This window comes from Camelus dromedarius, chromosome 18 (genome assembly GCF_036321535.1).
Source record: "Camelus dromedarius isolate mCamDro1 chromosome 18, mCamDro1.pat, whole genome shotgun sequence".
In the NCBI taxonomy this organism is placed as follows: Eukaryota; Metazoa; Chordata; class Mammalia; order Artiodactyla; family Camelidae; genus Camelus; species Camelus dromedarius.
This window is the reverse complement of record NC_087453.1, coordinates 24,529,917-24,543,224: the sequence shown is the minus strand read 5'-3', so window position 1 is coordinate 24,543,224 and position 13,308 is coordinate 24,529,917. Positions and strand designations below refer to the sequence as shown.

Genomic DNA, 13,308 nt, shown 5'->3' with positions numbered 1-13,308 from the left:
ACTTAAGTAAAAAAAGAAAAAAGGGAGGACATACAAGATATGTAATTGTTTCCATATGTTGCTAACATATCTGGAAAGCTATACAACTGATAACAGACTACTCCCAGAGAGGGAAAGGAAAACTTTCTACCACATACCCTCTTGTAACTTTTGTATGTATTACTAATTTTGCTTTAAAAACCATATTTCATCTGTTCTAAAATATGTCTTTTTTTCCTCATTTAATGTCTCTGAAATCAAGGTGCTTCTTAGAACTGATGACAATATCTTAATTTTACTGCAAACACTTTTTTTTCTTAGTGGTACATAAAATAATGGGGTATCTTATAATTGATAGCATCTTAGAGTCAATAAAATTAAGTTAAAAAATTAAGTTAATATTTTTTTTATTTTAGAATATAATTCTAGATTTACAGCAAAGTTGCAGAGATGATACAGTGAATTCCCAGTTTCACCAAATGGTAACATATTATATTACTATGATTCATTTGCCAGACTATAAAACCAATATTGGTATTTTTCTAGTCCCTAAAAGCAGACTTTATTCAGAGTTCTCCAGTTTTTACCCTAAAGTACTAAGTTCTGTTCCAGGATACATTACATTTATTCATCATATTTCCTTTGTCTCCCCTAGTCTATGACAGTTCTGTAGTGTTTCCTTGTTTTTCATGAACTTGACAGCCTAGAGAAATACTATCAAGTATTTTGCAGAATGTCCCTCAATTTGTCTGATGTTTTTCTCATAATTAGATTGGGGTTATGGAGTTTGGGGGAAAATATCACATAAGCAACACTGACTCCTAATCACATCATATCAGGGGGCACATGATATCAACATGTTTCATCACTGTAATGTTAACACTAATCATTTGGTTAAGCTCGTGTTTGCCAGGTTTCTCCACTGTAAAGTTACTATTTTCCCCCTCTCCATATTCTGTTCTTTGATTAAGACTCACTAAATTCAGCCTATACTCAAGGGAATCAGTCGAGAGAAATTAAGCTCTGCATCCTAGAAGGGGGAGTATCTACTTATATTATTTAGAATTCTTCTGTAAGATGTATCCCTTCTCATCAATTATTTATTTACCCAATTATATATATAAATACACACACACACACACATATAAATTTGAATTCTTTTTCAGATTCTTTTCCATTATAGGTTATTACAAGATATTGAATGCAATTCTGTGCTATACAGTAGGTCCTTGCTGTTTATCTATTTTATATACAGTAGTTTATATCTGCTAATCCCTAACTCCTAATTTATCCCTCCCTGCTCCCTTTCCCCTTTGTTAACCATAGTTTATTTTCTATCTCTATGAATCTATTTCTGGTTTTTAAGTTCATTTGCATCATTTTTTTAGAGTCCACATGTAAGTGACATCATATGATATTTGTCTTTCTCTGACTTCACTTAGAATGATGATCTCCAGGTCCATCCATGTTGCTGCAAATGGCATTGTTTTATTCTGTTTTGTGGCTGAGTAGTATTTCATTATATATATATATACTACAACTTCTTTACCCAGTTATCTGTTAACGGACATTTAGGGTGTTTCCATGTCTTGGCTATTGTAAATAGTGCTGCTATGAACATAGGGGTGCATGTGTATTTTCAAATTACAGTTCCCTCCAGATATACCCCAAGGAGTGGGATTTCTGGATCATATGGTAAGTCTATTTTTAGTTTTTTGAGGAACCTCCATACTGTTTTGCATAGTGGTTGAACCAATTTACATTCCCACCAACAATGTAGGAGGGTTCCCTTTTCTTCACACTCTCTCTAGCATTTATTATTTGCAGACTTTTTAGCCATTCTGACTGGTGTGAGGTGATAACTCACTGCAGTTCTGATTTGCATTTCTTTAACAATTAGCGATACTGAGCATCTTTTCATGTGCCTGTGGGCCATTTGTATGTCTTCTTTTTACTCTATCTAAAATCATCTTAAAAATCTAAAATCATCTTATCAAAAACAGGATACTCTTTTTAACATGTAATTAAGAGAGTTCATAAGATTATAAACATTTTTGTGAACCACTAGTCAAGAGATTACTTTTGTGTCTCTTAACAACACCTGACACAATTCCAGCCTCTAATGCTTAAAGGCTTATTAATAAACAAATTTAAAAATGCTTAATTAGAATGCAAAAAGGACCAAGAGAAATTAATTGGTAAATTCATTCAACTTAATAACTGTACACTGTTACGGTCAAATTCTAAAAAATAAAAAGGCAATTCAGCCATAAGCAAAATTCTTTAAGTGAAAAAGAATTCTAGATGAATACACATGCAAATAAACAGCTAGTGTTGTGGCCTCCATACTCTGTTTACCGAATTGAGACTCAGGACAGAGTTTTGGATAAAGTAGAAAAGGCAGCTTTATTTCTCTGCCAGGCAAAGGAGGTCACAGTGGGCTAATGCCTCTAAGACTGTAAGCCTGTTAGGAAGAGAAGGCAGGCAGTTTTATAGTAAAAATTCAAGAGTTCAAGGGGTGGAGCTACTTTCCATTGATATCCCATCCAGGGTAACAAACTGTTGCAAAGTTGTTCTTGTTTTTGCAGATGCAGAGGTCTCCTTCCCTCTGCTAGGTATGAAGTTCACCTCCAGCTTTGAGGCTCTTCTAACATTCCAGTGCCTGGAACAAAGGGTGCTCAGAAAGGGCGGTCTGTGGAAAAATGCTCTAGAGAAAAATTGGTGCAGTTTAAAGTCAGGTTGATAAATGCTTCTAGCATTTTAGGCAGGCTGAGAACTGTACCTGGAACAATAGAATACAAAGAAACTATAAGGGGCTAAAAATAACTATAGATATATGCAGCTGAGGCCAGTCCTGCTTGGTTACACTAGAATTAAGGTTCACTCAAATGTAACTTGAAAAAGAGGGAAACTTAAAGAATTAAAAATTGAAAGGATAAAATAGAACCAGGGTCTCAAGTGCTAGAAGAAAAGCAGTTAAAGGCATATGACATCAATAAAGTGAGAAGAAAGAAAAAAGCAAGACACATAAAAGAAAGTCACCCTAAGGAAGGAAAATTAGAGAAAGTCAGGTTAATAATAAAGGGCCAGTTTGGAAGTATACGAACAAAAGGAAAAACAGAAAGAAGAAAATAATAAAATGAAGGATTCAATTAGTATCTAGTATATGCATTTGCCTATCTTGGGAACGTTTCACAGAGGTAAAATTTAAATGTCAGATATCTGCTTTCAAATGTATCATAATTTATGCAATTATATTAAGACATTCATGCTCACTTTTTCTTTTCACTCAATAAACATATCTTTAACCTTTTCATCTAAGTTAACTATCTTCCAGGAATCAGCCAAAAACTTTAAAGGTCTATTATGTGAGTATTTTACATAAAGTTAAGTTTTCACCCAAAATAACATAACTTCATACAATATAAGCATATTTTGTTGCCTGTTCCCATAATCCTCACTATTTTCCCTGACACAAAATCAGTGGATGAATAACTGCCATTCAGTGACTTGGCTCTACTACACTTCATCTCAACACAGGACAGTCCTCACTGTAGTAACCTCAACAATCCACATAGTAGGGCCCTCACAACTTGTAACAATGCAATAGATTCCTGATAAAACTGGGGGACCAGCATTTTATTACTTGACATGATGATTTCCAGACCATTCCCAATTTTCATCATCAACTTATTAAGTATTCACTAAATGGCAAATTCTAAGAATAGGCAGGGATCTCACTGTTCTCACCTGCCCAGCACTAGCCCTACTTTCTGGTAACATTACATGTGTGTTCCTTTTTCCTCCCCCCGTTCTCAGTCCGTGCCATCTAACAGAGTCAGACCTCACACACCACCACCACCCCTCCCCCAGCTCCAGAGAGGTACTCAACTCAGGTCTGATCAGTCAGAACATTCCCATGACCCTAGCCACAGAGATTGCTTCAGTAAAGGACAGGGGACCAGTGAGATTCTCAGCCCTCCTTATTTGCTACACACTCCTAAGGAAGAATCACTCTCTTCCAGTGGAGGATGCTGAGCCCATTTGATTTATCATGGGGAGACATAACATGAAGACAGACTGCCTGAAAGTAAAGCCAGGAAAGAGGGAAGGAGAGAGACCAACTGGTCCCCTGGATCTAGACAAACGGGAAACCAACAATATCCTCTGGACTTTTCTGTCACATAAACCAATAAACCTCTCCCATCTTTTTCTCTTAAGCTTGTGTGAGTTGGGTGTCTGTCACTAAAAGAACTTTGACAGACATCATATCCAATTTACAGAGTGACAAAGAATGAGCTCTCTAATGTGAAACGATATAAAAAGAATCAAGATACAGGGCAGTGAAAACAGTCTGAAGCCAGCTGTTATGCGATATGAAAGAAACAAAACTATTGCCTGTGGTAACTTAGAGTTTGGATCATGTGCCTGCCAAGATTGGAACGTTGGGAGACCTGGTATAAAAATGTCAGGAATGTAGACCATGTTATCATTTCCAAGAGGATAAGGCCCAGGTGGGGGTGAAACAAGTGAAGGGAATTAAGAGGTACAAACCCCAAGTTATAAAACACATAAGCTACAGGGATGTAATATACAACATAAGGAATATGGTCCACAATACTGTAATAACTTTGTGTGGGAACAGACAGTTACTTGACTGATCATGGTGATCATTTCATAATGTATGCAAATGTCAAATCACTATGTAGTACATCTGAAACTAACATAATATTGTACATCAACTGTATTTCAACTGAAAAAAAAAAAAAAGAAGATAAGGCACAAACTCCTTGGTGTGAAATATACACTTTAATGATCTGGCCCTACTTCCCTCTGTATGTTAGGGACTGTTCTATATTGTAAAGGACAGGAAAATCAACCCTAACTGGCTTAAGAAAAATGTGGACTGCAGTACTTCAAAAAATCAAAAAGTACAGCTTCGGGTAAGGCCTGATACAGAGATTCATAAAATCATCAGGTCTTCAGCTCCATTTCTCTGCCATCTGCCCTCTTCTAGGAGTTGTTCTGAGCTCAGGTGGGCTCCTATCACAACAGCAATGCTAGCTGTAACAGTTCTAGGCCCTACACCCTCACCACACAGAATACATCTTCTGACAGTAACACATCTTCACAAATGCCCCCAGAGGAGACAGGTCTCCAGGAAAGTCCTGAGACTCATTTTGATTGAGTCAGCTTAGGTCACATGCCTACTTCAAAACAATCACTACAGCCAGAAACTGGAATGCCCTGATGGCTTAGCCTAGGCCAAGGATGCACCCTGAAGCTGGAGCTTATTGGCAAGAGAAAAGGGAAGGCCTTTACACTTTCCAGTCTCACACCCTTCTACTGTATCTCTTGTAAGTTATGCTCCAACAGCATCCGTGTTCAGTCCTCTAAATGCTGTGAGTTGAACTGTGCCACTTAAAAAATGATGCTGAAGTCCTAACCCTCCACCCTTTTTGTGAATGTGACCTTATCTGGAAACACGGTCTTTGCAAATGTATTTAAGTTGAGGTCATACTCACACATCCAACATGACTGGTGACCTTATGAGAAGAGACACACAGGGAGAGTGCCACATGAGACTCAAGTGATGGAGGCAGAGACTGAAGTGACTCGTCTAAAAGCCAAAGAATGCCAAGCATTGTTGGCAATTCCAGAAGCTAAGAGAAAAGCATGGAACAGGATTCTCCCTTAGAGACTTAAGAGAGAGCATGGCCCTGCCAACACCTTGATTTCACACTTTTGATCTCCAGAACTGTGAGAGATTAAATTCCTGATGTTTTAAGCCATGCAGTTTGTAATAATTTGTAACAACAACCATAGAAAACTAATATACCAATCAAGTATAATAGTCCAGGATTCTTTGCCTTTGCACAAGCTCTTTGCTCCTTCTGGAGTGTCCTTCTCCCCCAGATGGTCTATCCATCTCTCTCAGATCTGCCCAAATGTTCTCTTCTCTTCAACAGTTTCCACCAGAGCTCCCAACAGAGTTGGTCTCCTCACCACATATGAGTCCAGCACCACATGTTGCCTGTATTTTTATTATTAAATTCTAATAGCTGGTACATATAGCTATCTTCAGAATTATGAGCTCTCCAAGGAAAATGCAGGCTGATTCTAACCCACCTTCAAATCTTCAAGGCAGGGCACAGTACCTAACACATAGTAATCATTCAGAAGCAATTTATGAATTGAGCAGGTTGATGGCTCATCTCAAAAGACAACAATGGGCATGATTTCAGAGAATTGGCTATCATGCCCGTCAGGTCTTGGGGTAGAATCTAGATAAGCAGAGAAGAAAAGAGAGAATGTGGTGGCAGGGAGGAGAAAGGGTGCTGAATTTAGCAAATAATGCAGAAAAACTACAAAGCAGAAGTACTTGGTTAGGGAAAAGGGGATGTATGTAAGGCATTCAGGGGCCTTCTGCTGAGGGTCATTTTACAGATAATAAAAGGAGTTTTTAAAAAAAAAAGATTTCTGAGCAAGACAGTGACAAATATTCTCAGGTGATTGATTATATGACAAAAGGTAGATTGGATTTTGGCAGTGCAAGAGACCAGCCAGGGTACAACAGAGGCAGGTCAGCAATGAGGTAAAGAGCCAGGTGCACTAGGACGGCAGCAGGGAAGAAGGAAAAGAACAAATTTCCAAGACTTTATGTAAGGGGGAATAAACAGAAAGAACAAAAGATTAGCCCTGAGTTTTGACCTTTGGTTATCTAAAGTAGGAGCTGCTACTGAAATAAGGAAGTACAAAGGAAAAGACTATTTTTTCCAATGAGCATAAGAAGTCTGGTCTTAGACGTGGCTGCATAAGAGAGGACAGCATAACATCCCAATAAAGATGCCCAGCTAACAGTGGATGACAAGACAATGAAGTTCAGGAGAAATAAAAGGACAAAAGACAAATATGGCAGTCATACAGGTAATGATGACTTTTTTCAAGTCACAAAGAATATATAGCAGAATTTCATTCCTTCATCCAACAATAGTTATTGAGCACTATGTCTCAGGCACTGCTCTAGGCTCTGGGAATGTAACAGTGGGCAAAGCAGATTAAAAATCCCTGCCCTCATGGAGCTTATATTCTACTGGGGAAAACAGACAAGCCTAAATTTGACTCATGAACATAAATTTAGGTCTTCAGATTAATATTGGTTAGTAATTACTATAAGCAAAGTATTTTTTACCTTCTTCTTTTATCAAATTTTACTTCCCAGAATTTTCATTTCACCAGTTAGAAAAGTATATTTATGTCCTCAGACCAGCAGCCAGACAGATTCAATTCATTAAATTTGGGGGTTGGGGGGCAGGGTGGTAATTAAGGTTGTTATTCATTCATTCATTCATTTATTGTACTTACAGACTGCGTGGCTTAAAACTGGGGATTGAACCCAGTACCTCCTACATGCTAGGCATATGCTTCACCACTGAGCTATACCCTACCCCCTAACCTACCCTACTACTGAACTATACCCTTCCCCCTAATTTTTTTTTTATGCTAGCTTTCTTGTAACAAATCTATTTTCCCTCTTTTGTTTCTTAAAGTGTTGGAGTTAGGTCAGCCCTTCCAAATAATGTTCATAAAGGATGACTGGACTCAGAAAAAAACGGAAGGCCAAATGGTACAATGGAAATCATGAGTTTCGGAGTTACACAAGGCCTGACTTCAAATTCCAATTACCCACAAGTTGTGTAATCCTGAGCAAGTTACTCCACATCTCCAAGCTTTAGTTTACCCATCTATGAAATGGGAATAACTTCATTCTAGGGATTAAAAAGGATAATTTCTAAAAGGCACTTGACACAATACCTGGAAAAAAAGGGGGAAATGCTAGAAAAATGGAAGCAGCTACTGCTGGGACTGTATCTTCTTCTCTTTTTCTAATACAGATGGTCTTAACATCATGGGTAACTATAAGGTTCTAATTCAGTAGGTTATGGCATTTTATCCTCCCAAAAGTTGTATGGCAGGAAACGTAAAAGAATTACATGCATGTGAATTTCATAAATGAGCCTAATATTCTTTATTTTCTAATTTGACGGGATGTATTTATCCTCCAAAGAAAAATTTTGATTGTGATATCACAAACAGAAAAAAACTGATTACTGAATTATGAAGAGTCACATAAAAATGAATGGAAGTGGCACTTCTTTAGAAATCATCCCCCAAGATCTCATGGTTATTTTTATTAAACTGATACCATTAATCTTATTCTCTGTAATTAATCATTTCTATAGTATACTACTGTTGGAAAAAATTAAGTGATTTTCTAACTACAATCATACAATAATCCAAATTTTAAACACCCTTAGAGTTGTCCTGAAGATTAAATGGCACAATATACATGGCATGTAGTACGCACTCAGTGATAACTTCAGTGAAATCTAATCCTCTTATTACTCTACATTCCTTTCAATTAATGAAAAAGACCTTATAACAGCAAGTACAACACAGAATTTATGGAACTAAAAAGCTTAAAAAAAACACCAACTTGATGCTGACCCAAACCAGAAAGGTATTCATTTTAATGGCTCTTAGTTTTCACAAAACCTAGAAGTTTTGTAAGTTATATCAAGATACATATCACATTTCACTCTTCCCCTAAAAAAAAAATCCCACAACTAAAAATTTAATGAAAGTTTTTCTGAAGGCTAGAGACATAAGTTCCTCTTACTTTCATTTGTTAAAATGCAAATTCCAGAAACCCATAAAATACAGTGAACGTATTAGGATCAAGGTCATAACTGTTTGCTCAGAAAAGAGCACTGACACCAGCTGGAACTGGCTCAAATGGAGTGTCCACAAAAAAGAGGAGAGCCCCTTCACTCACACGACACCATCTGAGACAACCAGTGTCAGGACTGCCTGTTCCCCATAACAAGTGGCTCTTCTCCAACCCTCTGGACTGTCCATGTGGACACTCAGACCTGCTCTCTCTGTATGTAGATGCCTCCAACACTTACAGCTGTCCTGCCAGGTGGATATCCTGAAAGCACCTCAATCTCAGTGTGTACAAATTTAAACATCTCAGACCCACTCCTCCTGAGTCCTTGTGTCTGTTAATGATATAACCATCATCTCAATTGCCTAAGATAGCATCTAGTTTTCTTTCCCTCACCATCCCACTCTCTCTTTCCAAGAGCAAGTAAGTTTCAAAGAAAGATCTGTCATTTACCTCTACAGTACCACCTAGCACCTATCCCTGCCTCCAATCCCCTAGCTTATCTCAAGTTCTCATTACTGCTGTCCTGACCCATGTCAACAGTTCAACCTAGCTGCCCACTATCTCTCATGCTTAAAGTGATCCACCTACTCTGAACACTACAGACAGACTAATCTTGCTATGCATATTCCCCCCCTCCAGCCTCTCTCTCCAGTCCTGCCATATCCCACTTTGCTCTCTCTGTTACAGCCACCTGGCCTTCATCCAGCCATCTGGCTTGCCATGATCCCTCTCACTTCCAAGCTTCTGTACATGCTGGCCCCTCAGCATCCCACCCCCCATGTAGAGGGTGCCATCTCACCCCTCAGATTTCAACTCAAAAGTCACTTATTCAGTTACTAACCTTACTTTTCCAAACAAAAATCAAGTCCTCTGTTTATCCCCTGCTCTTCATTTCCACAGCTTTAAGAAAATCATAAGAAATTGATTACTGGATTTCTTATTCCCAAGTGAGAACATAAGCTCCACAAGAGCAAGACTGTCTGTCTTGTTAACCACTATAATCTCACAACCCAAACCAGAGTAGCCCTCAACAGGTACATGTAGATAAATGCAGTTCATAAACCCTAAGTAAGTTACAAGGCCAGCCCTACTGTACATTAGTCTTGAAATCATTTGCTTTCTCCATAACAACAAAGAGCTCATCTCCTCAATGTTCCCTGAATTCCCTTGAAGTTTTGACATTACATGAGTTTATAATTCTACTCTTCCAAACGCCTCTCTCACAGTTCTCTTCTACATACTCTGGCACTAGCAATACTTTACTTTCTGGTCTCCACAATTTTGTTTGTATCTTATGTTTCATCTGGAATTTTTTTCCCAGCTCCCCATTTCCAAATCCTACTTAGCTTCAAATGCTCAAATCCAATGTCACCTCCTCCTCAAAATATCCCTTGCCTGTCCCACCTAATCACAACCTCTCTTCCCCTGAATTCCCACAGGTTCTCCATTGCCTCATTGAGGTCTCAGATCAACTGCCACTTCAAATGAGAGGCTTCTCCTAAAGTCACCCACTGGTTCTAATTCTCTATCAAGCCATCCTGTCTTACTTTCTTGACAGCAATTACCATTATCTGAAATTATATCATTCTTCTCTTTTACTCATTTATGTACTTGTTAACTCCCTGTCTCCCCACTAGAATGTAAGCTCAATGAGAGCAAGGACCCTGTCTGTCTTATTCTCTGTATTTCCCCACTCCTCCACATTTGACAACAAAAATGTTCTGTAAATATCTGCCAAAGGCATGAGTGACTCTGTAGCCCTTATGATTGGGGTTATCTATGTACGTATCTTTCTCTAGCTATATTCCAAACTCCTTGTGGCCTAGGCCAAAGTCTGGCTAATCTGTTTGTGTGAATTATCCAGAAATCTTTGCACAACTAAAGCAAATAATAGTTAACTACTAAGTAATTAATGAATGATCTCTCCAAGAGGTACTGCCCTGAACCAGGCCAACTCAGAACTCCAGAAACCAAGGCAAACAGGAACCTCCTTCCATGCCCTCTCCACCACAGACCTACTCCAATCTGCCTCCTCCAGTGAGCTTCCAAAGGCTAGTTTCCTCACTTTTCTTTAGCCAACAACCACTGGTTCTGCTATCTCTAATATCTCACAGTCCTACCCTTTTTCCTTCTATCTCCAGACAACAAATCTCTTCCAGGGCCCTGTTTCTTCAGAGTACCCCCACATCTCCAAGCGATAGGGAACTCATCAGGCCCCAGAGAATGAGGGGATGTTCAAACGAAGTGTTTACAGAAGAATGGTTCTCTCACCTTTTCTTTTATACCTCGCTTATCGAAAGAGGCCCAGTTTCAGAGACTGGCTTAGATACTCTTTGAGACCCTAAGCTTTCTTCCCATGTAGCCTGCGGCACCCAAACCCCTCTAGGGTGCCTCCACCCTTGTCTCGAACCTGTTCATCTTCTAGTCCAGAAAGACCCCAGGCCAGAGATAATGATCTCCCCGGAAGCAAATGGTCCTCAAACACCATGGGGCGGCTCTACCCTCCCCACTTTCTGTCCGGCATCCGCCTCGGGCCTGGGGCCCTCTCGAGCGTCCCTTAGCCTCAGCCTCTGGCTGGGCCCTACCCTCCACCACCACCCCCTACTCACCTGAAGCGGCCCCCGCAGTGCTGGCATTGCTCGCCCACCCAGCCGGCGGGGCAGACGCACTGGCCGGTGCCAGGGTTGCAGCGGCCGCCGTTGACACAGGGCCGGTCACATTCCTTGGCCTCGGCTGCGGCTGAGCCCGACACCGCCGCCGCTACCGCCGCGGCCTCAGCAGCCCAGGGAAGCAGCAGCAGCGGCGGGAGCAGCAGCAGCAGCCGCCGCGGTAGGCGCAGCCCGGCCCCCAGTCCCGGCCTTCTAGCCCCCGTCGGGTCCCAGTCCCGGAGCGGCCCGCCGTTCCTGCCCACGGGCGCTGTCGTCGCCGCCGTCCTCCTCCTCAGCCTCGCCTCAGTCTCCGCCGCCGCCGCCACCATCTTCCCGGGGCTGAGACCGTGCCCCGCGAACACATACACACTCACCGCACGGCCGGCTCTGCTTCTCCTGGCCGTGCGGGGCGGGGCTGTGCGGACGGTGGCTCGAGCGGTCAATCCTGAGGGCGGAGCCAGAGCTGCGCGGGGGGCGGGGCCGGCGCCTGCGTGCGTGGGCGGGGCGCGGCGCACAGACACACGGGGTCCTGGCGGCGCATATCTAACCAGACCGTGGGTTTAGCCCCGACTTGGTTGAGGAGGCTCCCTAGCGCTCTAGTTGTATCCCCTCGCCCGGCACGGCGGCGCCAGGTTAGGAGTCCCGTAGCGCCTTCTGCCCGTTGGCTGCCTGGGAGCTCGTCGCTGTGCTAGCCAAGACGGCCGGGTTGAGTGCTGCCCTCCCGGAGACCCCGGTGTCCATCAGCGATCCACCCCAACTCTAGCTGCCGGGCAGAAAGGGCCTGGGAGTCTGCGTCGTGGCCTGGTGCTAGGTGCGATGCACTGCGTCGAGCCTCTGCTTTTTCCTCTGTAATACAGGGTCAACGAAGTAACACTTGCATTAGGAACCTAGCGCATAGGCTATGCTCAATAAATGCCTAATAGACTGAAGACACACAGCCCAGCCTTCCTTGATACAGGCTGATCCAGTAGCATACCAGATCCCTCCACCTTTAATTCTGTAGAGGAAATTTGGGATTACCTTGGTACCCACTATTTGCCTTCCCGTCATCTAGGAAGAGAGGGAAGCATAAAATGAAATTAGGAACTGGAGCACCCTCCCCACACACAGGTCTGCCCCTAGAGCCCTTCTTGTTAGGTAGCTGGTTACTTTGGTGGCCCCCAAAGAAACATGCCCCCTGGCAGTATAACCTTGTGTAATCCTCGACCCTGGAACTGGGTTGGACCCGTGACTCAGTTTAACAAGTAAAAGAATATGGGGGAAGTGATGATGTGCCAGTTCCAAATCTGAGCCTTAAGAACACCTGGAAACCTTGATTTTGAGCTTTTGATAGTCCTGAGCTGCAACGGCTCTTCCACCTTGCTGTAGGGAGACCACATGGAGGAAATGTAGGAACTCAGTTATCACCAAGAAATGAGACTCCAGACACAGGATCCTGGTGGACCCATCCCAGCTGAGGGACCAGTCATTGAGGAAAGAAGCCATCTAGATTGTTCTAGCCAACTGAGCTGTTCCACATTGCCTAGAACAGAGACAGCTCTTTCCTACTATGCCTTATCTAAAATCCTGAGAAATGATAAACTGGCTGCTGTTTTAAAACTCCAAGTTTTAGAGAGGTTTATTACTCATGAATAGATAACTAGGACATTGTCTGACAAAAAGCCTTGCACTGTGAGGAATATTCTCAGCTATCTCAGAGTTTGGCACCTTGCAGCCCCTGAGAAACAAAGAGAGGCCCTCAAATACCTGTAGAGCCTCTCAGCTTTATCTCAGAGCACAGAATTCTAAGATTCTAGGATGCACCCCCACACTCATATCCAGGTCCTGACCTTCCTCATTCAGCATCCCCTCCAAGCCTAGTAAAACTGAACTGCATAACAGTCAGCTCTCCACCCATACTTCCCTCCTATTCCTACGTGAAACCTGCTGTTCAGCCTGGGCCCTAGCACT

The 13,308-nt window shown here is 41.9% G+C and overlaps 1 protein-coding gene across 4 annotated transcripts in view; it reads right to left on the bottom strand.

Moving 5' to 3' along the window:
- The window catches only part of ATRN (attractin), a 121,968-nt gene extending 110,199 nt beyond the window's left edge, over positions 1-11,769 (bottom strand). For all 4 annotated transcript variants that reach the window (XM_064475845.1, XM_010988268.3, XM_064475844.1 and 1 more), the window contains exon 1: positions 11,320-11,769. In XM_064475845.1, the coding sequence (XP_064331915.1) occupies positions 11,320-11,687 (368 nt within the window). In that variant the 5' untranslated portion in view covers positions 11,688-11,769. The remainder of the gene's footprint in view (positions 1-11,319) is intronic.
- Positions 11,770-13,308: the final 1,539 nt, after the last annotated feature.